Source organism: Ciconia boyciana, chromosome 2, assembly GCF_034638445.1.
Source record: "Ciconia boyciana chromosome 2, ASM3463844v1, whole genome shotgun sequence".
Classification (NCBI taxonomy): domain Eukaryota; kingdom Metazoa; phylum Chordata; class Aves; order Ciconiiformes; family Ciconiidae; genus Ciconia; species Ciconia boyciana.
In genome coordinates this window covers 66,750,541-66,777,966 of record NC_132935.1, presented here as the reverse complement: position 1 = coordinate 66,777,966, position 27,426 = coordinate 66,750,541, and the positions used below count along the sequence as shown (strand labels likewise).

The following is a 27,426-nucleotide window of genomic DNA, read 5'->3' as shown; positions in this document are numbered from 1 at the left end:
TTCAGGATTACACTCATGGCCTGGGAGTGATGGGAAGCTTTAAGTTCAATAAAGGTTACAAGTATTTACGAACTCTTACGGATTTAAAAAACTAAGCATGTGCTTAAGAGCTTTGCTCTCATTAGGCTTCTGCCCTTCCAGTTTTTCAGTTTATGGAAACCTTGTATATTATTTCAGTTTGAGTCGGCAGAAAGGCTTCCTCCAGAAGTGATGTTACTCTGCGGCTTCATCCTGGAGGTGATGGTATTTTCTGGTGTGTGTGGTTTCCCCATGAGAAGGATCTACCATGTTTCATTTCCTGGCAGATTTAAACACCACAGCTGATAGACATCACAAAACCTCTTGCCATTTGATGCGTTTTACATAAAATGGCTACTATGTATGGTCTGCCAGCCTGCGGCAGATGGCTTTCCGCACATAACACATAAACTCCAATCTTACTGAATTTCTGTAACTGCCGTTTTTTTATTTCTGCACAGATACACTGTCATCCATCCAATATTTTAAATGCACAAACAAAGCGCGGTGCTCACCAAGGCAATGACTTCACACATAAGGCAAATCAGAAATCAGAAATCACACATCAGAAATCACACATCAGAAAAACCTAGTAGCTGCACTCTGAGAGCACGGATGGGATGGTTTTAAGGAGATGCTTGTCCCTATCCTAGGGGATGGGCAGGGCAGTGTTTCATGGGGGGGCAGGAGAAGAACAGCAACCCCTTTTCTGAGCTGCCGGTGTGCTCACGGGCAGAGACATTGCTAAGGGGACCCACGAGCGGCGGCAGCGAGCGAACACCACGAAGGGAGTGGCGGAGCGGGGAGACCCTCCACGCGGATCCCACTTCGTGCAGCCGCTCTCCAGCCCAGCGGCACGGTGCCCCTGCTCCCCGCCGCTCACACGGCAGCATGGACACACTTCTACGAGGAGCAGCAAGCAAATCTCACAAGGGAAACACAACCATGAGCACTGTCCCGGCTACGGGTTCATTTTAAGCCCAAGACATAAAGCCAGTTCGGATTTCTGAATTTTCCCGTCCTTGTTCACATCGCAGTGGTTGAGCAGGATCTGGCGGAACTTGTCCAGATCCACCCCGCTAATGCTGGGCTGCAGACAAAAGAGAAAAAGAGTGCTGAGAGAGAAAACGGCTGTGGATTTCCCCAGCCCTGTAAAGCAGCAGGCTGTGCAGTGGTAGGAAATCCACCTAAGAAGGAGCAACCAAAGAGCCTGACCCCACATCAGCTCATACGAGGTGAGGAAATGAACAGAGAATGGGGAAAGGATGCCCTGCAAAACCAGAAGAGGTATGGGACGGTATGGGACTGTGAGTAACTGTAAGGAAATGCAACATGATTTTTGTGCTTAGTCAAGGCCATCAGTATCTGATCCGTATCAAACAAAAGTCTGCAGAAAGTTGTGCAGCACAGACCGCTGCACTACTGGACCTGTGCTTTCATCTGGTTTCCTCTCTCAACCCTGCTACACAAGGAGTGATGTGGCATTTCTGTCAGCATGCTACTATTTTACAGGCTAGCAGAAACTTAAAAATACCTTTAGTGGATCAGAGAATGCTAAAGGCATAGTTTACAGGCTACTCTGTCTCTGTACAGCTCCTAATGCTGTACCGCTTCCTCTGCTTGCCACTTTCTTAGGAGGAAACCAAATTCACACGCATAGCTTGTGGTGCCCAAGGACGATGCTGATGAAGGCCCTTAGGGTAAGTACGACCTTCGCTCCTTTGGACACACATGCACAGAGCACAAATCCAACACCCTGCCTGTCCTCACACCCCTCCCTACACACCACATGGCTATAATGTACATGCACACGCAGCCATCAGCTTGCAGCTGCAGTCTCTGCTCTCCGCTGAACGGACATGGGAGCGCAGGCATCCCTCCATCGGGTCAAATCGTGTGGAAATGCAACAGCTCAGGCTCAGAGGCAGCCAAAGACCAGACTATATTTGGATTAAAAACTGTATCTCGGACTGCATCTGGAAACTCAAGGTAATCCACTGCAGATGGACTCTGCTGTCTGTAAGAAACTGGTGACACACTGGGCATGGCATCCTTGATTAGAGGTAGAGCTCAAGTCATTTTCAAGTGTAGCCCTGTGATGAGCTAATGAACCATGAGGTCATGCTGCTGAGGACCATATTCACAGTGAAGACAGAAGAAAGAACTTCTGATGACTGATCCACATCGACCAGTTTGTGATGCTGTAACATCTGGCTAATTCAGAGTACGAGCTAGAATGGACCTTTCTTAAATACAGTTGCTGAGTGAAGGTGTATTAATTTGTCAGGCAGGATTTCTGTGATATGGTGAGATGCTCTACAGTGTTTATGCTGAGACCATGACATTCATTTCTGCTGCTCATCAAAGTGAAATTTGACTCTACCTTCTCAGTAGCCTCTCAACATAACTTTACCAAAACAACCACCTTCCTCTTGGAAATATAGGTCATTAATAAACAGAAAGAGCCATGAAGCTACCTTGACCAGTTCCATCATGTCTTTGACAAACCCATCCACTTCTGGGCCTTCAAGTGCTCCTGTTTTACTCTGAAAGATGGAAGAAACATCAAAATGCTCCGGTAAGTCAAAAACACAACAATGTTTACCGGTCAGTATGTCCACCCAGTCACTGAGCTTTATAGCATAAAGATCATAAATCATAGAATGGTTTGGGTTGGAAGGGACCTTGGAGATCATCTTGTGCCACCCCCCCTGTCGTGGGCAGGGACACCTTCCACTAGGTCAGGTTGCTCAAAGCCCCGTCCAACCTGACCTTGAAGGCTTCCAGGGAGAGGGCATCCACAGCTTCTCTGGGCAGCCTGTTCCAATGCCTCACCACCCTCACAGTGAAGAATTTCTTCCTCATATCTAATTTCTAAGATCCCTTCCTCTTTCCCAAACCATCTCTTCCCCTCAAACGGGAGCAACATCTCCCACCATGTTGCGAGGCTTGCTGCCACCACCCTGAGGGAGTTGTCTGACTGTCAGAAGTGGCACTGAATTGCTGATTTCTAACAGGCAGTTAGGTAGTCATGTCTGTCCTGGGCCAGACTCCCTAAATAACACTTGGTTCAGTACTGGAAGGGGTTTTATTTTTCAACATGGTGGTGATGCAGGTCCCAAACTGCCAGAGACCGTGAGAGCTAAAGCCAGCACCTCCTCTACATCCTTTGCACCTCCTGCGTGGAGATACAGCTAATGCAGCAGTGCTGGCTGTGGCGATGGAGAAAGTCAAAACATGTCCTTTGCCATGAGGTCTCTGAGCATCGCCCCCCTCTGTCCCCACCTTACCCCCCAGCCTGCCGCCTGGGCTCCTCTGGCCCATGGGCTCGGGCACAGCTGCAGCTCCTGAGTGACCCCCACAGCACCCACAGGAGGAAGAAGTCTGAGCAGCGTATGCTAAATCTGTGTCATTTAAAGATTGCAAGGGCCTCTGGGACTCACAACATCGTAGTGTGCAAAGATCTTCTCAAAATCTCTCCTCCTTTCTTCCGTGCTGCAAGCCTATATGTGGAGAGGACAAGCAAATGAAAAAGACAAAATAAAAAGATTCAAATTTGGGCCCAGGTTATCTTAGCTGAGAGAGACAGGATTGATGCATCAAAAAATAGCGCTACTTACATCCATTTTAAATTGAAGAAGGAAATTTTCCTGGAGTGCCAGAATCCTGAATAGAGAGATTTAAATTACGATCTTTCTGCTTTATCATCTGCACACAAACTATTCCGAACTCTTCTGGTTCGTAAAGCAAAGAGATTTTAGATTATAGGCCTTTAAAAAAGAAAATTGTCTGTGGGGTTATTTACAGAGGGCTGTTACATGAATGCGTGCCTCCCTCCCTGTCTGATGGGGAACGGCGGGTGCCCTTTGGATCACTGCAAATGTGTTTCTTAGCACCATTGCTTCTCCCAGAGCATTTCTGGTGGTCCAGCGCAATGGAGGTGGTCAGCCTCCGAAGCGAGAACTGCCAGACCATCATTCCTCGTAACTGGATTGCTGTGCTGCATTAAAGGAAAGAGTAATTTATCGGCCTCTATTGGAGGGAGAATTGGTGGTCGTAAAAGTAAAGGACAAAGTAATACTGGCCTGAGCACCAAGACTGGCCAAATTCCTCTCCTTTCCCCTCCTCCCTCCCAAAGCCCCTCACAGCACTGATAAAAGCTTTTCTCTCTCCAGTTGCTCTGCTGACCTGGAGGTTTTTAGAGCCTGCAGCACCCAGTGTGCTGAGCTGTGTCTGCATACTGAAGGGTTGGGGTGTGAGAAATGTGCTCAGACCAGAGGGGAGCCTCAGCTGGCATGGGGCAAGGGGCACTAGGGGAACTGTATTTAAGAGGAAAATGCAACAGCAACTCTCTTTAGATATTCTCCATTCTGCCTCTGTTTCTCTTCATATGTTCAGTGGTCAAAGCGAACTGCCACATGCATGCAGTTATTTGTGCTGGCATTCGTCGTGATCCCAAGCAGAAAGTAACAGTGGCAAACCAGCACCTCTCTCCTCTCATCCCCCAAACCAATGTTTTAGGACTGTATCTGCATGTTTAAAGTCCCATCCAGTCATTGCACATACATTTACAGACAGAGGCGTACTCTCTGTCTGTATGCAGTGAAAATCATATAAAAGCCTCTGAGGTACCAAGGACAGAAAAGAGACAGAGGCCCGTGACTGAGTCCCTAGCTTCATTCACAAGTCGCCTTGTCTCTCCAAATCCTTTCCTACTGCCATTGGCAAGCTCCTTTGCGGTGGCACCTTTATTCCTCAAACAAGCAGCAAAAATTCTTTGCAATCCCTGCTGCACACAATGATGTGAAATAAATGCACATCTGTGACCCTGCCATCCTTCTTTTGGAGAAATGGTGCCACTGGCTGCTTCATCACCTCCTGAGGAGCACTGCAGGGGTAGCACGGATCATGCCAGAGCATGTTGGTGATGCACAAACAGGTCCTGGCATTGCTCAGTGTCACCAGCTCTAGGTTCTTGGGCTATTGCATTAGAGACCTGGGATACCTTCACCAGAGTAGCTGATTTAATTTGAAAGGAGGTAGGATTCAAATGCACGTCCCCAGAGGGAAATCATCACCTTGCCTGGATATGCCAGGGCAAGCTGAAAAACCCCATCAGTATTATTAAAGCCTACCTTGCCAGGTCATTCAGGTCCAGCCGCCCATCTTTGTTTTTGTCAAAGATTTTCATCTGAAAATCAAGAAGACAGAGATAAAATAGATAGGCCATGAGAAGAACACACATACAAAAAAGCCAATATACATTTTGCTCTGCCCTGTGCCCTCTCGTCTGCTTGCTCGGGGTGCTTGCCCGAGCCCCAGGCAGCATGGCATCCTCTGCTAGCACCAAGTGCAAGGGTGGCACAAGAGCATAGCAAAACCCTCCTGCTTTCTGACAGCGACAACCCAAGCAATCAAATACCAGCACCACTCCCTTCCCGCCTTACACAGGGATAAAGACAGGTCTCCAGCAAATGTCTTAAGAAACTGAATACTGGCCTTGCCATGGCCCCCGAAAAAAATGCCAGAAAAAGGGGGGAACTTCTAAACACTTCCAGCCCAACTCCATCCTTATCTTTGACTGTTGCTGTGGCTACTGGGCGGCTGAGGTGCAAATGTCACCTTCTGATCCTTCTGATAGAAGCTGGAGTTTTATGCCGCTAAAGCTGGTGGGCTTTGCTTGGCTCAAAGCCTGCTGTCAGAAAGCACTAAGACTGGGAAGGAGATTCAGGCTGCCAACGTCAAGAGATTAATCTGTGTGAATACAAAAGTTAGCCTTTCCTTAATACTATCTTTTCCTTAATACAATCTTTTCGATGAGTCACCACCAGATATTACTTACTTATTTATTGTATGTGGTACTGTGTTTCTCTGCAAGGCACAAATAAGAGTCTGTTACAGGGAAAGAGGGGGAGATGCTTAATGGGTTGCAAACCTGAATGAGCCATGGCTCAAAGTTCCAGAAAAAATGTATTCCACATTGTAGGGGAGGGAAAGATTAACATTTTACTGACGTGGGTTGCCATTCTTTGTCGGATACTCAGTAATGGAATATGCTTTAATCTTACCATCATGAATCTCATTTGCTTATTTAATGGTTATAAGTAACCAGGTCACTACAAATCTTGGGTGTAATTAACTGCACACCTGCTGGAGAAGGCCCACACCAGTCCCCATCTCAGGAGGCTTAGAGGGAGAGGACCATCCTCTATGACACAGCCTGACCACGCGGGAGCTCTGGGGAGAGCCAGCGGCAGGTCCCGAGCGCTTCCCAGCAGTGAAACTGGGGCAGAGCCTGACACGTGCGTGAGGAGAGATGTTATTTGGAGAGCTGCAATTTCACAGGGAGCCCTTGCATAAATACGGTGCCTATTTTGTCAGCACTGCCTCCTCGCTGCCCTTTGCTCGAGGGCAGGCATCGACACTGAGGATGGTGAGCCCATGGTTACCTTTTATTGCACTGGGTTTAGATAAGATTCTGCAACAGGATTTTATTCCATTAATTATTCTGCATGATTTACACTACTGAGGTTTGGATAGGATTTTTGAAGAGTAATTGGTATGGGCTCACTTTTCCTCCCACTGAAAGACAGTATAAAAAGCCTGTGAACGACTGAAGGCTCATATTGAGATCTTTGGAAAAATCACATCCTGAGAGCCATATGGGTGTTCAGTGGCACAAGGAAAGCCACTTTCCCATTTCACTGGCCTCTGCCGAGCGTGCGCTCTGTGCAGAGCCACTAAATGACAGAAGAAAGACCTCTGAATCTTCCTTCACCCTAGAGCTGGAGAGATGAATAAAGCTGCCGAGCTGTCCTCCGGACTTCTCTCATGCTGCCTCAGTCCAAGTTGTCCCTCTCCAGCTTATCTAACTTCTTCCATCCTGCCTTCTGCCCCATCAGTTATGCCCCTGCAATACGGAACTTTTCCCTGGTCTCTGCTGGGGCCACAACGGGAAAAAGCTGGAGGCAGGGATGGGAGCAGGAGCTGCCTTCACTGGTGCCACCGAGAAGAGAAATGTCCTTGCAACAACAGCCTCCCACTGCCATCAGAGAGAAAAACCTGAGCTTTCAGTTCCTAGCTGATAAAGGAGTTATTCTGCAGGCAATAGAAAATGGTTAATGTTCCTTCTAGAAATAAATCAACCCAGACAAGATTTTAAAAGCCTCTCTCCAAATGGGACATTAGTGCCTAACCTGGTTTTGTTTGCTGTGTGAGGAGAGAGGGAGATACCCTTACTGGCTCACTTTTGCAGACTCTCCAATGCAGGTGGCTTTGCAACATCCAGCTTACGCTATTACTCCAAAAAATACTCCATGAAGGAAACTTATGGAGACAACCTCTATCTAGCCAGCTAGAGAAAATATAAGCATTTGGGTGGAGGGAATACCATAGTCCCTAGGCTCTACTTAAGCACTTTTGAAAATGTCACTCTAAATCCCTCCGTTCAGGCCACCAAGGAGCATTAGTTACCCACACGGTCTGTAAGAAGTCTGTAGAAGTGGCATGCCTGGCGTGGTGGGAGAGGACAGTGTTTGGTGGGAAGCATGGGGTGAAGCTCTCAGGGACTCTGCTGCCCTGGGCAGGGCAGCTCTGGCTGAAGGCACTGCACTAGTCTTCACACAAAGATACAATGTCCTTACCAAAACACACTAAAACTTACTGCCTTGAGCACTCTTTGAACTTCACCTGGATTCTCCTATACATTTCTGAGTCCCTGAAAGCGTTTTTTATTTTTTCCCATTCTCTGTGCATCTCAGAATTACTGTCTTGAGACTAAAAGCCAGTGTTTCAGCCTAGACTTCAGATTCAGATATGTTTTTCCCTCTGTGATGCCTCAGGAAAGCAAACACACAGAGCTTTTGGGAGAAGTTCAGCTCCGTGACCGTGAGGTCCTGACCTCCGTACAAGCTCATTGATAAACACCTATAAATGCTGATCATGGTGGCAGCTTCTGGGACCAGGACAGACCTGGTGGTTCCCAATCCAAGAGGCAGACTTAGGGCCCATTTTTCTTTTCATGTAGGCCTAAGACAAGCCACAAGTCTCTTTTTCAGTGAAATATCTCAAGTCTCATCTCCTTTTCCACAGAATAAATAAATAAGCACGCTAGTGTAGCTGTTCTTGTCTGGGGACTTTGAGTGTCCTGCCTGCCCTGCATCTGCTCTACTTTGTGGGCACAGCATGTTTTCACGGTTTCAGAAGTCGCAAATAGCCAGGAGGCTGAAGAGCTTTGTGCACCCTTAATGAAACAGGCTAGATTAGAGGTGATGGTTTAGATGTGAAAGGCTTTCTGCTTCATTATCAGTTTTCTGAGCTGGTGGTTTTCAACTCTATCCATTTCTGAACCCTTTACAATATTCCAGCAGTAGCGCAGACCCCATTAAAACACATTTAACTGCAGAGATAATACTTTCCTTAGTGAAATGCTTAATGAAAAGCAACATCCCCAGTCAATTTGCTTCATTTGCACCCTATCTTTGAGCTTAACATTAAACTTTCAGTGGCTGACCATGTCTACTTACAGCTAACCAGCTCCCCTCTCTGACCTCCTTCACTCAGCTCTGCTTTTGCAATACTAAGAGAGAATCTTTGTGTTTTCAAATTGTTTCACCTTTTTCTGCAACAAGTATCCTGAATAAAGTTTTCGTATGCAATGTTTTGATTGCCCATACCAGTCAACAGAAAGAAAAGAAAAGTCTGGCTGGAAGAGCTAGGCCGAGCTAATTCTTGTCTAGTGACTTCCACATGAAAGATGGAAAACACACAGGGAAGATGGAATAGTGTTCACTGAATTAGTTCAGGTACCACAGCTAATAAGATAGACCTAATCCTATTATCTGGACAACTGGAGCTCATGCATACCCAATACATGGCAATCTTGGGCTGCGTTACTTGGGAAAAGCCTGGGGAAATGTTTATTAATTAAACTTTCAAATTTCAAGCATTGATCTGATCTGCTAATTGTGTACATAAGTACACAAAGAGTGACAGAGGGTACCCACCCCATATGACAAAGCGTACATCATGGGAGAAGTAGATATTTGGAATCGTTATGAGATGGTTTCTAATTTAAACTTTTGCCTTTACACACCATCTTGATATGTTAAACTTGATGGATTTTTCAGTTTACACTCTTGAAAGCTATATTTACGCTGCCAGGCTGATATGAAACATCTCAATGTGGTTAAGGATAAGGTCTGGCATGTTTAAATAGCACTCAGTTTTACTAAAAGCTTTGTTGCATCCAGCAGTATGCTTTATAAAATGACGCATTTATTTTACTGTCAAGCTACCCGTGTTTGAAAGTGTTTGCACAAATTAATTCACTGACATTTTAATGGCAGCGCACCAGGGAAGTCTTAGTTTTGTTTCTTTGAATGTAGTCTATGCACTCTGAGGCAGACAGAGCATAAAGAAGACCTGGGTTTGCAAAATAAGAGTTGTTACCTCTCAGGTTTTTAAGTGCAAAATCAAAACTGCCATTGGCTTTGAATTCAGCAAAGGAAATATCTCTGCTTTCCCAGTCCGGTGTTGTAAAGAAGGCCACTGAAACACCAGGATATGACAAACACACGCATGCTTTGAAGAGCAGTATAAGATTATAAATCTGAATTATTTTCCATGACAGAGATAAGGAGAGTAGTAAACAACCGAAATAAATAGTTCTGTGATCAGTGGAGTCACTAAAGCCTGCTTTTAAACCTTCTCTGGTTCTGTTCTCTGTGTGTAATAAAGTGTTTTATCCCTCAGGTGGGACATGGGAAGAGTTGGCTCTTGCCTGACCTCCTACTCTCACAAATATGTACATCGGGGGCATCTATACCCGACAGCTGTAACTAAAATTGGCCAGTGAGTACAGAAGTTATTGAGGGTGTATAAATACAGGCACGTGCCCAAGCTGCAGGACTGCCTATGGCTTCTTTCCTTAGGGAAGGACAGGGACACAAAGGCTTTTGCAGAGTGACAGGAGGGTCTGGTGGCCAGCAAGTGACCCTCGGGACACAAACTCAGTGCTCTGCCTGACCAGACTGCCTGTGTAATCTAGACGAGTCGTTTAGTGCAGGATTTCTAGGAGTGTTTTGGTTCCTAAAAGATGAAGGCATTATCTGCTGGGGTTTTCAAAAGCCTGCAGGCTCCTGAGTTCTGTTGGTTTTGATCTTCAGAAATGAAGCTCGAGCTTAAATGGCATTTTCTGCTTCCCCTGGCTTATGCTACAGCAAGTGTGGTGCAAAACTGGAGGTGACAGCACCGCCGGGATTAAGTCTAGAAGGGACACGGGAGGCAGATTTCTCTCCATTGTGTTCATCAGCTGTGTGGGTCCTCTCTTTATCACACACAGCAAACCAACGAGAGGAATCGCACCCTCCCAAAGCCAGGAGGAAGCTCTCTGGGGATGGCAGGGCTCTCATAGTGGTGGCTGGGGTTAGAGGATGTGATGGTTGCAGTGTCAGTGCATCACTGGAGATGCAGTCTCTTGGGGGTCACGGCATCCTTACGGAGCTGGCGGGGAGGGAGGCCAGCATGCACTACGACCAGGAGAAGGGATGTACAAAGACTGCTCCTTTAGGCAACCAGTCTTTTAGGCTATACTCCACTCCTAATCATATTTCTAGGGCTTTGGGAAATTTTCTCAGTGTGTTAACAAACATAACAAACTCTGTTTAGGCTTTTGTCAATACAACAAAGATTTGTCTTTCCATTATTACACCATTTCTTTGGTGTTCATACGAGACTTCATTAACACAGATAAGCTAGCTTGGCCAGTAAGGTGTTAAGGGGCTAAATCACCTGGATTTTCTCTGCTCTGACTTTTATTTCCCTACGTAAGTACACTGGCATTGGCACTGAGCACAGACAGACAGCTAAAGAAGTGACCATGCTGAGCCTCTAGCATTGTCCTCGCAGAAGGGACAGGCAGCAGCCACAAACGCATCAGAAATCCCCCCAATGTACAATAAAGGTAATCCACAATGCATACTCATGGACACAGACCATCTTCAGGGAGAAGTCAACCTGTTCCCCTTTGCACTGAGAAGACGAGGAGCCCTCAGCTAGTCAGCTGCAGGCTCGCGTGCTCGGGGTACGTAGCTCAGTCCCCAGGAGAACCTTTGCAGAGAAGCACAGCAAAACCCTGACATCATTACAGCTGGGAGGATTTCTATATTGACTTCTCTGGGGCTAAGATTTCATCCTCAGGCATCTCCATCTACTAACTTTCAAATGCTGTAGTTCCTGACCAATGCTTCTTGAATCATTAGTCACTGCACTTACATTATTGCCTCTCTAGAATTTTAGCTTGTGGTGGGCAAAGCTTAGCTGGCTTGTGGGGGGATTATCCTTTACATTTTGCTAAAATATAATAATGCTCAAATTAAAGGACATTTTTATGATCAGCCTGACATTATCAACATAAGGCAATGCAAAAAGTGAATGTCAGTGTTGCATGTGCGACTGTTTCAGGAGTATACATAACTTAATTTGCTGAAGTTTGCCTCAGTAATGAGCTTTCCCTGCACGTGCCTTGCAAACCTTGGGATTACAAACCAGAAGTAGCATGCTGCTATCTGGGAAGCTATGAACTATCAGAGTTTCTATGAACAAGGTAATAACATAAGCCAAGATGGAAAAGCTGAATGAGACTTTTGTTCTTACAGAAGAAAAAAAGATGAATACTTAATTTCATCAGAAACTCTGTCTTAAATCTGGCTCATATTAATTTACAATATTTTGCTTAAGTACACAGCCATGTGCATGCACAGGTATGGAAGCTGTCACTCGTGGTAAAATGTTGTCAAGTGCATGTGTGAGCTGGGTGTTCATGGTCTGAAACTTCACCAGGACCCAGAAGCCTAAAAACAGCTTGACCCTGGGGGCTGAGGGGAGGTGGGGAGTGGTGGGGAAAGGTTGTTAGTCCTGCTGTCATCCTCTACAGCCTCCTTCTCATCATGAAGCAGGAAGGGGGCAAGCTTTCATTTCTCCAGCTTGTGTTACTTCAGGAAGGCAGAATATTCTCACCATGCTCTTAAAAACCTCCGTTTTCAGGTATGCCCACCCTGTCTCCCGTAACACACATTGCAGGACCCCTGGGGCATCTTCTCATGGCTCGGAGAGGCTCAGAGCAATACGAGGCTTTGCTTCTGCCTCTGAGCACCTGCTCCCTGCCAACAGCTCTTGGTCGATGCCGACGGGAAGACAACAAACACACAGACTGTTTTCAAGGGTTCAGAACTGCACATGACTGTATCTTCTCATGCAAGTGGGTGCACATAAATAAATATTAATACACACTTATTGACTATTAATACCAACATATATATACACGTAGGCACGAAAACTAACAAGAACTCTGCCTGCAAAGGGGCTTCCTCAGCACAGGGTTGCTACTTTAATTCCCTCATGAAGAGTCTCAAGAATTCAAATGTTCTTCTTTCGTGACTTTCCCCAGTGGCTTTAGTGCTTTTTAAGATTTGATTTAGCAGACTCACGGGGCTTGTGCAACACCAACATGTTCACTACCTGTTTTCTTTCCAAGGGTTCATCACTTGTTCATCAAATCCCTGATCTATATCAGTGTTCTCTGAAGACAGGATGTCAAGGTCACAAGGATAACAGAATAGCCTCTTAAGAAATGGCTTCTAAGCAACCTGATAAAGTGATGTTCCTTTCTGGAGACAACCAATCTCCTCCAAAAGAAACACTTTCTCCCTCTTCCCAGCTTTTTTTAATGTGGTGTAAGATCATTCATAGCAGCATAAGTAAGTGGCAAGTATTTAGCAAGCCCTGGTCAGTATGATACCTGCTCTCACCTCTCACAAGCTAAAGCTGCAAATACCCAGCACAGAATCATAAGTTGTTTTTTTTCCTTTTTTTTTCTCATGCCTGGGCTAGCTTCTTTAAAATGACAGTTTCTATCTTTTCCCCTTTATCCCTATCTCCAGAAGGCTCTAGGATCCACTCAGTATATCAGTAGCTCCTTAAGATGTGTGCAGCCAGCTGTGGATGTACAGAAAAGAGGGCAGAGATCTGTAAAGTCCTGTGGAGACAGATGGGTTTACAGCTCCTTGGGCCACAGCTTATTTCAACTGAATGTTACTACAGTGGCACTTGAAAGCCCTGAGTAGGACAGACGGGCCACCCTGAGAGACCCTGTAGCTGTGTGCAGCAGAAGCAGGTCCTTGTCGCGAAGACCTTGCGCTCGAAACAGCGAAAAGGGTGGGAGCAGAGTAATAGCGGAGAGAAATATGAGTATCTCCACTCTGCAGTAAAGGAACTGGAGCTGCTGGTTGCTAACGATACAACAGAAAGTGTGTGAAAGCCTCAGGAATGAAAGGTAAGGGCCACTGTCCCCTTGTTTTCAAGGCGGTGATGGTGGTGACACTGGTGATGGTGGGACTCTGCACTTCAGCAGCTCCCCACTCCATGTGGAAAGCAGAGAGAGAAAGCAAAGAGCTCTCATTGCCCTGGGCCTTGACATCATACCTTTGCTCTTGGCTCCTCGAGTCACTTCTCCCTTTTTAATCCAGCACTGCAAAGACAAGACTGAATCTTTCTTCCCTCCTTGTAATTTCGCCTTCCTACTTCAGATAAGTTCCCATGCAATCACTTTGTGCAGCTACTATAGAGATGCTGTCCATGTGGATACTTTGCCATGACATGCAGAATTCATATCCTCTACTTTACTACAGGGTATCAGAGGGTAAGATTACATGTGTTGTAATTTCACACCCCGCCTTAGCTCTTGGGATCAGGTGTGTTTGTAAACATCCTTGATCTTCAGTTTATACCAAAGAATCGCAAGGAAAAAAATAATCATCTGCCATATCCTCATTTTCTAATAACCATTAACATCCCTGATTCTTTTGGCATTGCGGCTTTGCAAACTTTTGTCCTTGCGAGCCAGATTTGCATTTCAGATTGTAGATTTCCCCAGATATACAAAGCATCCCTTTTCCCCGATCGAATCTTATCCTGTAGCATAGAGACTAAACTGCCTCTCCAAAGATACAAAGCCAATCTATAAAAAACCAAGGGAATAGAAACCAGACCTCCTGGCTGTCAGCCCCAGGCTGCATTGATATCTAGCTGCGTTGGGGCAGCAGAAATCGCAGATCTTTCTTAGGAAATTATTGGAAGGGGAAAGAAGTTGGAGGAAATGAACCGCCCAATGTCTACAAGCTTCAGATCGCCTATTCTCCAGCACCTGATCAGAGATTAGCCACTGGGGAGGGAAACCTTAATGAAGCAGCATAAAAGCTATTTGCTACCTGCAAGCACGACTAGGAAGGTTTTTGTTCTAGCTGTAGTTTATAGGGGTTTATTGTTTTCAGGCTCTACCAGTTGGAAAATAATTTCTGTAGCTTGCATTCCTCTCCCTTCACTGTCCTATAAATATGAAAAAATCTACGCTCTTCTGTAATGGTACACTTTTTCACTTTGCTCTAAGGGGTCACATTTCTAGGCACAGATGCATCATGCATGCATAACATGGTATTGCAAAATATGTGGGCAGCTCCTTGTTTGCTTGCATACCAAGCTGTTCTTTAGGTACTAACACAGATTTTGTGCCAAGAATCAAGGCAGTCCCATCTGAAAATGATTTAGAAAATTGAAATGGTAGATGTCTGCTAGTGGAACTCAAATGATACCCTTGAGAATGACATCAGAAATGAGCATTTTTTTTTCTTTTATTGTTTTTAGATGGTTAGATATAATAAACTGCTCTGAAATCCAGGTGACTGATGCTAAACTTACACCAAATATTACTTTGCTGATTGCAGGATAAAAGCTATATTGTGATAAGGCAGGGGAAGAGTGGAAGGTTTCGAACTCCCAGCCTTTCAGAGAAGCAGCAGGGAGCCAGCAAGGCTTGCTGGGCTTTGCAGAGCAGAAGACCTGGATACCTGCGTGTCCTGGGAGCAAAAGGATTTGCTAGGAGGGAGGGAGGGAAGGAACTGGAGATCTGGCTGAGGCTGAACATACCCTGAAGAAGGATGCACCTCAACTACTTTTTAAAAATGGATTTAGGGCTCAGTTTGCTTTGGCGTAAAGTCGAGCTATTTTCTTATAATAAACAGTTTAACTCAAAGCAAAAATAAATGAAATGCTGTTCACAGCTGATGTCCAGTGTTGTGCAAAGAAACAGCAGCAGCATGTGCTAGCTTTCCACAGGGATCTCCTGGAGAAGATACACCTTTTAAGAGGGCATTTATGACCCTATAGACATTGACCCTGAAGGAGATTTTTAGGCAGTACTATAATCTAAACAACATTAACACTATCTTTTCTTACCATGGTATCAGTATATTCTTCCAGCTTTACTTCAGTGACCATCTTGTTATGCTGCAAAAAGAGATCTCGCAGGAAATCCTGTAGTAAGGAAAGAGACAAAATTTACTCTTTAGAGTAAATTCAAGAAATAACAGTAAGAAATTGGAGCTTTTTTCTCACTTAACGGTGAGAAATTAAGCAGGGTTACATGAATCTAATTTCACATTCCTGATTAGTACTAGTATCTTCAATTTCACATAAAGTTCACAAATTCTTAGTTGAAACATATTTTTTCAAATAAATTAGAAAATAACCAAATTTCCCCAGAGCAGGCATACTGGAATAAGTCATAATTAACCCATAAAGTAAGCAAAAGATAACATAAGTCCTGCAATATTTGCTAACTGATCTCAAATCAAAATATTTGCCATTCAGCAAAACACTTAAGCATCCGCGCATGTCTCTGGTGGGGCTCAGGCTGGAGCCACACACCGAGAGGTCAGCGCAGGGTCTGCAGCCCAGGGACGGACTTCTGTTCCCGGCCAGTTTCTGAACAGGTTTCTGCCTCAATAGCCTGAGCTTTAAAAAGAAATCAGTGCTCAGAAAATCTGCAGGTTTAGGAAGAGGTTATGAAGAAATCCCATTAATAAAACACAACGGCTTTGGCTCTGTTTAGCTGGGAGAGGCACATCTGCAAAGCCAAGTTGAGGCATGCCTGGGGCAGCTCCTTGGGTGCTCAGGGGGCACCGAGACAGGTGCAGTCATGCGATGAGGCAAGGGGAAAGCAGGACAGCAAGGGCAACAGCAGAGCATCCTCCCTAATTTGAAGGGGGACAGGGATAAAACCAGGCTCGCTAGAGGTAAGCCTGGGGGCGGTACGTCAATGTTTGAGGGATGGTGTGCTAGCGAGGTCCTTTGGTCTGCCATCTCAGTGGAGGTAGGGGATGGAGATCCACGTGACAGCAAAGACACAAGGGCTATTGAGGTATTAGAAACCATGGAAGCACCTGAGAACAGTCACGTAGGAATTAGGGCTTCTCCCCATAAAAAGGTGGCAGGATCAGTAGCCCAACTGAAGTGCTTCTACACCAACGCAGGCAGCATGGGCAACAAACAGGAGGAGCTGGAATCCATTGTGCAACAGGAAAACTATGATATAGTTGCAATCATGGAAACATGGTGGGGTGACTCACACAACTGGAGTGCTGCAATGGATGGCTATAAACTCTTCAGAAGGGATGGGCAAAGAAAGAGAGGTGGTGGGGTAGCCCTGTATGTTAGGGAGTGTTTTGACTGTCTAGAGCTTGACAATGGCGATGAAAGGGCCGAGTGTTTATGGGTAAGAATCAGGGGGAAGGCCAACAAGGCAGATATCATGATGGGAGTCTGTTATAGACCACCCAACCAGGAAGAAGAGACAGATGAAATATTCTATAAGTAGCTGGGAGAAGTCTCACAAGTGCTAGCCCTTGTTCTCGTGGGGGACTTCAACTTACCAGATGTCTGCTGGAAATACAATACAGTGGAGAGGAAACATTCCAGGAGGTTCCTGGAGTGTGTGGAAGACAACTTCCTGACACAGTCAATGAGTGAGCCAACTAGGGAAGGTGCCCTGCTGGACCTGTTGTTTGCAAACAGAGAAGGACTTGTGGGTGATGTGACGGTTGGAGGCTGTCTTGGGCAGAGTGATCATCAAATGAGTTTGATTCTCGGAGAAGTAAGGAGGGGGGTGAGCAGAACTGCCACCTTGGACTTCTGGAGGGCAGACTTTGGCCTGTTTAGGAGCCTGGCTGACAGAGTCCCCTGGGAGGCAGTCCTGAAGGGCAAAGGAGTCCAGGAAGGCTGGACATTCTTCAAGAAGGAAATCTTAAAGGCGCAGGAGCAGGCCATCCCCATGTGCCGAAAGATGAGCTGGCGGGGAAGACCACCAACCTGGCTGAACAGAGAGCTTTGGCTGGAACTCATAAAAAAAAAAGAGAGTTTATGATCTTTGGAAGAAGGGGCAGACAACTCAAGAGGACTACAAGGATGTCATGAGGTTATGCAGGGAGAAAATTAGAAGGGCCAAAGCCAAAATAGAGCTTAATCTGGCTACTGTCGTAAAAGGCAATAAAAAATGTTTCTATAAATACATTAGCAACAAAAGGAGGGCTAAGGAGAATCTCCATCCTTTATTGGATGCGGGGGGAAGCATAGTGACAAAGGATGAGGAAAAGGCTGAGGTACTTAATGCCTTCTTTGCCTCAGCCTTTACTAGTAAGGCCAGTTGTTCTCCAGGTACCCAGCCCCTGAGCTGGAAAACAGGGACAGGGAGCAGAATGAAGCCCCATAAGGCCTGGGGAAGAGTGGCTGGAAAGCTGCCCAGTGGAAAATGACCTGGGGGTATTGGTAGACAGCCAGCTGAATATGAGCCAGCAGTGTGCCCAGGTGGCCAAGAAGGCCAATAGTATCCTGGCTTGTATCAGAAATAGTGTGGCCAGCAGGACTCGGGAAGTGATCGTGCCCCTGTACTCAGCACTGGTGAGGCTGCACCTCGAATACTGTGTTCAGTTTTGGGCCCCTCACTACAAGAAAGACCTTGAGGTGCTGGAGCGTGTCCAGAGAAGGGCAACGAAGCTGGTGAAGGGTCTAGAGCAGAAGTCTTATGAGGAGCGGCTGAGGGAACTGGGGTTGTTTAGCCTGGAGAAAAGGAGGCTGAGGGGAGACCTTATCGCTCTCTACAGCTACCTGAAAGGAGGTTGTAGTGAGGTGGGGGTCGGTCTCTTCTCCCAGGTAACTAGTGATGGGACAAGAGTAAATGGCCTCAAGTTGCACCAGGGGAGGTTTAGATTGGATATTAGGAAAAATTTCTTCACCAAAAGGGTTGCCAAGCACTGGAACAGGCTGCCCCAGGGTAGTGGTGGAGTCGCCATCCCTGGAGGTATTTAAAAGACGTGTAGATGTGGTGCTTAGGGACATGGTTTAGTGGTGGACTTGGCAGTGTTGGGTTTGCGGTTGGACTTGATGATCTTAAAGGTCTTTTCCAACCTAAATGATTCTATGATTCTATGATTCTGTCCTTCCCAGCAGGGTCCCTGCAGCTGTGACAGAAGGCTGGAGGGTCCCCAGTCCTTAAACTCGCCGTGAACAACCTAGAAATACCATTCGTCAACCTCACCAAAAGGCAGCAAATTGGTAAAGGCAATGGAAATGCTCCCATTGACATCAGTGAGCTGTAGATCAAGTCCAAACAGACTTGTTAGAATAACTTACTTTGAGCTCGCCAGCTGAAATAAATCCACTGCTATCAGCATCGTAACTGCGCCAGATCTGAATGGAGATAGATTGATACAACCACATGAATATTGCAGTTAAGCATCTGCTTGGGTGATAGATCATAAAGATTCACATCAGGACGTCCATAATGATCAAGCTGTTGCATTATCCAATATTTAATTAATTGTAGACAAAATGAAATAAACTTTCCACACAATAGCTTTTACATTTGGATGCTGTACATGTGACATGCTGCTATCACATATTTGATGCAGACACACTGTCTATAAAAGGAAGAAAAGACTAAGAAACCGCTCTGCATTTCTTACCTAATCTGTACATGTAGCTTCTCTTATTGCCCTGAGTAAAAGTCAAGGCCATACACAACTGGCCATTGATCTGCAGAAGTCCCCCGTTTGGGTGTGAAATAAAATGAACTGCAAGCAGACTTGGAAAAATTGAAATTCTGGGCTAGGATACTTAGCGGCAGAGAGTGGAGGAGATTGTGCACAGTTAAGGAAAAGTTATGGGTTTGTGCTCCTCAGTTGGCCCAGCTTATGGAGGTTTCCACCCCACACCCTGCCAGGATAATGTGTCAGGGTAAAATGGTATAACCTTCTCTACCTGAACAGGTCAGAATGTGTTTTGCTTCCACAATAACCACATATTGCCCATGCTATGTTCTATGGAGTGTGGAAGTGTATGTATTGAAGAAGCTGTTGGTATGCAAGGGGAAAAGACAATGTGGAGATACAGACCCGCATGAATTCCACACTGTTGTCCAAGGGTGTTTCCCATCGGAAAAGCAGCAGAAAGTTCTCATCATCAGGCAAGATCATATTTGCAAGCTGGAAAAAAAAAAGCATTAAAAAAGCCCCAAAACAAACCCAAACCATGGAAGTAAAGATATGAAAAAACTTGGGTGACTGCTGACCCAGTATGGGAAATATAAGTTGGGCATGTTGTTGCCTTGGAAATAAACCCCAAGCCAAGAGATCTGGTTAATGTAGTACTCCATGACTCACGTGCTCCCCACCCAGGCTCTATCTCCCATATCTCCCAAGTCTGCTCTAGGTCCTAATTCTCCCTCTTTCTGTAAAAGAAATCCTGGGCTGGGTTTGGGGAGAGATACCTCTTGGATTTGCAAGCGTCCATCTGTGGTGACATCGTAGGCAGACAAGAATTGCTCCTTCATCCTCTGAACTTTTTCTTCTGTGACGGTGTTCTGCCATGGGGAAAACAACACGCGCATGAAATCTCTCCTTACTCACAGATAACCACCAGGATCATTGCATTCTTACCGTTGGGGGCTAATACTTCTAAAAGCCCACAAACACACCACCTTAGATGAATTTTTGGAAATTAGTGCTATGCATAGCTTTGTAGCAACTAAGCTTTCAGTTGGAAGACCAGTGTTTGGAGACCACAAATGTTTCAGTGACACCTGCTTCTTTAGCCAGCTGTTCCCACTATATCACTGGGATTTGGTTTTGCAGCAGTTTCCATGCTGCTCATCTTCATCTTGTTCTGTTCAGGAAGATGTCCTTATCCTTGAACTACATCCCTGTAGTTCATTAGATCATCAGCCTTGAAAGGTGTCAGTGGAGTTGGATTGTTGCTTATTATTGCCTGTCAACTGGTTCAAGACCTGGCACCAAGCCCTGTCAGTGTTTCTGGGTTAATGGCATGGGATTTCAAGCAATTCACATTCCCTTTGCATCTGCTCAACCTCATAATCAATTTATACATAGTGAGGAGTTTTCAGGACTTGTCAGGTTTTATGTTTTGACAGGCATTGCTGTGACAGGTGAAATACAATACTTAGGTGCAACAGGCATGATTTCTTTTTCTTAGCAGTAACCTTTAGGGTATCTGGTCTGACTGGGCTACACAAAGTACAGTTTCCCCACCCTGGGGACAGGCTTCTGGTCAGATGAGATTTGTGGATGGGCTGGGAAGCTCACCTAGTTAGCCTCTCCCGAGCAATAATGAAGTCCAATGTTACCCTCCGCACCCGCACCGAGCAGGTCCTGGCTCCTCTCCCATTCCCATGGGAGATGGCCCTCTCTGGGAGGGGAGGGAGGGAGGAGGATAACCCAGACTGGCTCTTGCCATACTTTTGTAGCATTTTTTGCAAGAGAATAAATTAAGTTCTTCTCTACCCCTGAAGAAAAACACTTCAAAGGTTTTATCATCTCCACGTCCAGGCGGAGTTAGGACTATAGCCGTGTCTTTCTGGGTCTTCTAACTCAGCTTCTCGTCCTTTCAGCTACCATTGCAGGCTCATGAGGTTGTACAATCCCTTTCTTACTACTGTGACACAAGAACAAGACCATGAGTGACTTTCTCCAAGTTACTCAGTGCATACATCAATGCAGCCTGCCTGGCTGTTCAGAAGCTAAGCAAATATAAATCTCCTAGGAAAGGACACTCTCTGTTGCCCTGTCCTGGCAGAGTGAACAGCGGGTGTGCAGGCTCTGGCTGATGCCCTGATTGCAGCATGTCCAGGCCTCAGATTATTCACTGCCTTATGTGCTCCTTTAGGCCCTGATTCTGCAAAGCGTGAGCTGGAGCAGCAATTGTGCTGCTCTGCAGAAAGCTGCATGGGGTGGAAGATTTTTCCATAAGGTTTGTCACCTCTGAGCAAAGTAACATGGCTGAGCTGCACACACAGCAACTGCAGCTCCCGTTCTCACTTTGGATAGGTATTTGAAACCACCACACTGGAAACTGAACACGCCTTACACCCCAAAACTTCCTTGGCCATACCCCCATTCAGTAGTAGCTAGGTGACGACAGCGGCTTCCAGCTGCTCTCAGGCGGTACTGCTCCACAGCCTGTGCTCAGCAGCAGCTGCCACAGTCAGTGACGGAGATGTAGAGACACACAGGGATGTCACAGATGAGGTAATCAAAAAGAAAATGAAGTATCTTCTGCTTAGGCTCGTTAAGCTAAGGTCTATCTTTGCACCCACTTTGTCACCAGCTTTCCCCACGTTTAGGTGTGACTGGTGTTTGCAGCTGTAATTTGCTGCTAGTAATAACAGAAAAAAGATATCTACAGGTAGATGGATACACAGATAGTATGACTGATCATTTATGATATAGTTTAATTTTCCTTCACCTTACTTCAGAGCAGACTTGGAGCTCATGAGCACTTACCTGCACAAAGTCATTATGGGCTTATACAGAAATCTTTAATAGCAGTGTCAGTGCAGAGGATCCTACATCGAAATCAGGGGAGAAAGAGTTAATTGGCTTTGGATTATAAATGTCACATCAAAATAACCAAGAGGCAGCTGTACTTAGAACAAGTGAAACTCCTTCACCAGGACTGATACAGGACTAGGATGTGCCAGACGATGGAAAATTTGGGAATCTGGGAGTAGGAATGGGAGGATAGGGGCACCCACGATGCTCTTCGTAGGGCAGATGGGGCACAACCCCCGGGGGCATCCTTGGGGCACAGCGCCGAGGGCTGGCAACTCCCAGTTAAGAGGCAAGATCACTGTCCCAGCAGTGATCTTGCAGGGACATGCCCAAGGTGGCGGTCCCCCTCCCAGGGCCTGCCTGGTGGTGGCCCTGAGAGGTCCCAGGGCATGGCTGCAGGATGCTCCACCTCCATGGTGGTGGCCAGCGAGCCCTGTGGGCTGCATGGCCGGGTGCCCGCACCACTGCCCCACCTGCGTGCGGGCATCGGGGGCACAGCACACCACTGACGATGCACATACAGTTTTCCTTCCCCTCGGCATTATAAGTCGCCCTCATGCTATTTAAATTGCCTTCTGATGGCACCTTGACGCTTTGAGACACCTCCCTGGCGTTAGGCAAGCCTATCAGTTGCCGACTTCAATAGGCTTGCAAAGTACTCTGGAATTATCCTCCTCCGTGCCCAGTAGGATAAGTTATTTCTGAAATGATAATCATAGCTGATATTTGAAAAGTGCGCTGTGGAGTTCAGACTAGTCATTTGTTAAGAAAGCTTATTGCTCAACTTCGTGTCAACTGTTCACCACCACTCATTGAGCTTTGTGTGGCAGCAACATTGTTATCTGCATAAAAATAGAACTGCCTCCTTTTTTTTTTATTTTTAACTGATTTAAACTATGGGATACATCAGGTAAATACCCAAAATACTTACAATATTTACATAGCTCCAACAGCTTTTAGTCCAAGGGGTTACACTACAGTGGATTTTTCAAATTGGACAATCTCCCTCTGTTCATAAATGTTCTACCTATGAAACACAAGTGGTAATGGATCTACTAAAACCCAACCTTTACTCCCAAAGAGTAAAAGTGAAGTAAAAGATATTGCACAAACTGGCTTTCCCAAGATGCACGCTCAAAGCAAAATTATTTGTACATTATAATTTTTTACACTGAGAATGGTACATCTTGGTTTACGACCATTAGGTTTCAAAGGTGACCTTTATGTTTACCAAAAAAACCCCAATCCCAGAAGATTAAAAAAAAAAAAAAAGATCAAATAAGCCATGCCACTTCCAAGCAGAAACCAAGGCTGGGAGACCTGGTCTCCAAGATCAACCTATTGGTGGTGCAGACCTGCTTGCTCTGATTGCCTTTCCATTCCAAAAACATTAAAAAGGTTGGAAAAAACCTTGCACATAATCTGCATTATTTGTTCCTCTTGTCCAACCAAGGCCGTGAACTGCAGACTCCTTCTGTATTTGCTGACTCTGTGATCTGATTTTGGAGGTCTGCAGCCTGAGGTGGGGCAGCCTGGGCAGGCTGCAGGGCAAAGCCTGGACAGTGGGGCAGATGGCTGGAGCTGCCGATCCCTCCCTGAAGGCTTAGGGAGCAAGTTCAATTCTCTGGCTTGTTTAGATTTTGTTCATGTAGGGGTTTGCCTCCAAATCAGGCCTGTGGCATTGCTACAGTGAGGCAGCGACACTGGGAAGCTTGTGAGTGGTTCAGCAGGAGCCTCATGCCTAGACAAGAGCATGCTCCAAAAACAGAGGGAGAAAACTATTCAGACAAAAGTATTGTCTATGTAATATTCCAGGATTTACGGAGCTGAGGTAGGATTTTACTAGCCAAACCTGTTGTCCTTGTTCTTATTTGTACTGGTGCAATGTCCTGGGATCCCTAGGAGGGGGCACCCCAACTGGGACTCCAAGCTCTGCTCAGAAGAAAGGAGATGGACAGAGACAAATAGCAAGCAAAGCCAGTCAGCGGGGAAATAAAGAGAGACCATATGGGGACTATTAAAACTTTTAAAAGCCTTGTAGATATAGCAACCAATTACAGTCATGTAAGAATATTAAGCAGATTTTTTTTCAATAGTATTGGTGGTTTGTACAGACAAGACTCAGGTATCCCTAAAAGGGACAAAAGAAATATTGGCAGGAAAGAAATTACAGTTGAGGGAGTTTCTGCAGGCACAGCCTGGGCAGGGATCCAGCAACCAGCCGGCGGTGCGAGAGGGCATTTCTCACCCAGTGCTGGGGACGGGGCCGAGCTGGGATGGCGGGGCAATGAGGGCTGCACAGGGGTACTGGCCAGGCCGGGGGCTACAGGGGCCCCTTTGCTGCCTCGGCCACCCTGAGATGAGCTTGCTGGCCAAAGGTAAAAGCTTGGCAGCTCACTGGTCAAGAGGCCTGATTTTTTATTCTCTGCCTTTGGGCTCTTACAAATGTTTCCTTGCCTCCCAGATCGGGGCAAGACCTATGACAGAGGGAGAAAGATCTGGAGCAGAAGAGGAAGAAGGGGAGACCTCAAGGCAGGCACACACAGGGACGAATGGCATTGACACCGAAACACAGTTGCTGCGCCGAGTGCTATGGCCACCGGCTTCCCCGGGAAGTTTTTTTTTCCTTCCTTGCCTTTAATTATTAATTTGCTGTTCAACTACAGATTGCACCTAAAAAACCAAACACACTCTGCTTTCAAATGCTTCAGGCTCACGCTCCATTTATTCAAGCTCTATGAATTATAGGGGGAGTAATAAAAAAAAAATACACCACCTTTCTGCTCTGGAAAGCAACTGTACAAATAGCATGATACCCTCTTGTCTCTATGAGCTGGGACAGGGGGAAATGGCTTTGCAGCAAGAAAACAGCTGTAGTTGAGCACAGCTTTTTTCATCAGAGCTAATGCTGTCTTGACTCTGTTGCCTGTCTCAAGCAGCAGACCCCTCCCCAGTTTCAAAGGTTTGCAAAGCATTCTCAAGTGTTCACTGCTTGGGCTAAAATTTTGCAGACTTGTTAGCAGCTAGGTAAAATTTCCCTTTTGTGAACGTTTAAGTGAATGCTGTTGCATCCTTTCTGGTAGCTGTCTGTATGGGGAGGTCTTTCTTGTCGTGCCTTGTTTTCCCTGCTGCATGCACCTCCCTGAGTTTCTGGAGGAGAATTTAATCAAGAGGTAATAGCCCTAATTGACAGAGGAGCACAATTTCCCCTGAACTGCTGCCTACTTAAGGTGGAAACAGCTATAGAGATGCTCACATTTAGCATCAGTCAACACTGTAATGAAGAGTATTCCCTGCCGCAGTCTGGAAAACACACCTGAACTAGGACCTGCCTCCAATTTTGCCCAGGGTTGGGCTGAGGAAGAGTACGGTTGCTGGGAGAGCAAGTGCTTGGCAAGAAAAGGTCCTGCAGCAGAAGTAAACCTCTCGCAATGTCTTTCTGATGCTCATTTAAGGGAAAAAAACCCCAACCCTCTGCTAATTTCCATGAAATATGATCTTCATTGGACTATAATGATGATGGGAGCTAGCCTGGAATGGAGAGATGCTTTAACCCCTTTTAGGGTTGCTTCATTTGAGTTGTAAAGCTTCAGCTGCCCTGGTCCCTCATAGGTTGGATGCTGCGTGGTTTCCAAAAGCCGCTGCATGTTCTCTGTCCAGTCAAGGAAGAAATCCTTCCTACGTACCATGAGGAGAAGGCCATGTCATTTTTGCCCTTACAAAAGCACACAGTTTAAAATATTGCTGTGGCTTTGTTCATACATTTCTCAGGGTTAAGGAGTAAATTTCTTACTATGGATGCTCTTCCACAGAGTTTTGCAGAGAAAAGCTTCTATGCTTCAAGTTGCCATAACAAATGAATTTTCTGCTTTCTCCTTTCCATGTCCAGTCTTCATCTTCCCTTTTGCAAAAACCTTTTAGATGTATTTAGCATCACAAAGGTAATCTGGTTTTTAATGCTGTTTCTAATAATGGAAAGGGCATGCTCGCATTTTTTTTTAAATCTCCACAGCATTTAACTTCTTTGTCGTGGTCGGTTATGACTCTTTGGAAACCTGGCTGTAATCTGTCTTCTTTGTTAACCCATTCCTTTTATATTGTTGCACTCTTTGCCTCATGCTGTCAAATTAAATTTTTGCTCCTTAAGGGATCCATGTGCTTGACAGCAGCTTGCCTTGATGAAAACACAACTGTGAGTCATTTGTTTTGAGGAGTAAAAAGCGAATGTATGGAGCACTATGGAGCCTTTCCTACTTGATGAAAGGGGACGTCTCATTTAATTCTTGCGGATCAAGACAGCCTTGTCATAAATTGATTTTTTTTTCCTTTTTGACATGATTTTTGGAAGCAAGCCACTATATTGATAAGGGTATAAAAAGCAAGAAGAAACTAAATATAAGTGACTATTATAGCCTGTTTCTTGAAAAAAGAAGAGGCTTAACTGAAAATGCTGGTGTGAGCACATGTTTCTCCTAACAACGTTTCATCCAAATTTGATAGAAGGGCAAAGGGTCCCAGAGATACCAAGTTCTTACAAGATCTATGAAAATAAATTATGTCTGCCAAGAAGGCTAGTTGGAAAACAAACTCCACAAATATTACCATGCCAAAAGCCACACAGTACAGACAGGAGGCCAGCAGAGACCAGATGGGACATCAGTAACGTACACTTTGACCTTACAAGAAGAACCTTTTTTTGGCCAAACATTTCTTCTTTAAATCCCATAGCATTTAAAAAAATGAATCATATGAATGACTTCACTTCATCCATGCAGTTGTACATTGGATTGCCTGCATTAGTGTGGGATTTCACCCTGCAGCTCCTGGGGTACCTTCTCATTTGGGCCAATCTTGCTTACTTAACTGCAGTGCTATCACTTGATAATTTGGCCCTGTGTTTTGGTTAGGATTTACTGTAATCCTGCATGCTACAATAGATGAGCACTTACCCTGTCATCCCGCGTTGTGTTTTGCTTCTTTTTTTAGCTCTCATCAGCACATATGTGTGAAATATTTGTTCACGTAGAAGACACCAGCATCCAACAAAGGCTATTGCAGCCTTCCCTTGTGCCATCACGGCTTTCTGGTTAGGCTTTGGACAGGTTCTTCTTTCTGCCCTTTCCGCTAGGCTGAAAGTTTTTTGACATGCCTTTGGGCAATGAGAACACATTGTGTCTGTTTTTTCCCATAGGCATGTTGAGTTTGAATTTAGAGATACTTCCAGGCGCTTGCAGTGCCCTGCCTTAATGTGCAGGAACAGGAATAGGAACTGGTCAGGCTAACCAGGCTGACAAAAGCCACACCTAAAGAAATAACTGTATTTGGCAATAATCAGAATCATAGAATGGTTTGGGTTGGAAGGGACCTTGAAGATCATTTAATTCCATCCCCCCTGCCATAAGCAGAGACATCTTCCGCTAGATCAGGTTGCTCAAAGCCCCGGCCAACCTGGCCTTGAACACTTCCAGGGATGGGGCATCCACAACTTCTCCGGGCAACCTGTTCCAGTGCCTCACCACCCTCATCATAATGAGTTTCTTCCTTATATCTAAATAATCAGGATCGACTCAGGGTTTAGATTTCTGAATTAGTCTGGAGGAGGATGCAAGATGAATGCTTTCTGCTAGGGGTCTTCTTGCTGTTGACCTGCTGGTCACCAGAGACCGGGTCTGTG

General features: G+C 45.6%; 1 protein-coding gene across 1 annotated transcript in view; it reads right to left on the bottom strand.

Annotated features, from left to right (window-relative positions):
* Positions 1–979: 979 nt before the first annotated feature.
* Positions 980–27,426, bottom strand: part of SCGN (secretagogin, EF-hand calcium binding protein) — a 31,797-nt gene continuing 5,350 nt past the window's right edge. The window contains exons 3-11 of the mRNA XM_072851327.1: positions 19,676–19,768; positions 19,302–19,391; positions 18,541–18,597; positions 15,310–15,387; positions 5,154–5,209; positions 3,639–3,684; positions 3,462–3,521; positions 2,496–2,564; positions 980–1,108 (exon numbers count right to left, since the gene is read on the bottom strand). Of these exons, the coding sequence (XP_072707428.1) occupies positions 980–1,108; positions 2,496–2,564; positions 3,462–3,521; positions 3,639–3,684; positions 5,154–5,209; positions 15,310–15,387; positions 18,541–18,597; positions 19,302–19,391; positions 19,676–19,768 (678 nt within the window). The remainder of the gene's footprint in view (positions 1,109–2,495; positions 2,565–3,461; positions 3,522–3,638; positions 3,685–5,153; positions 5,210–15,309; positions 15,388–18,540; positions 18,598–19,301; positions 19,392–19,675; positions 19,769–27,426) is intronic.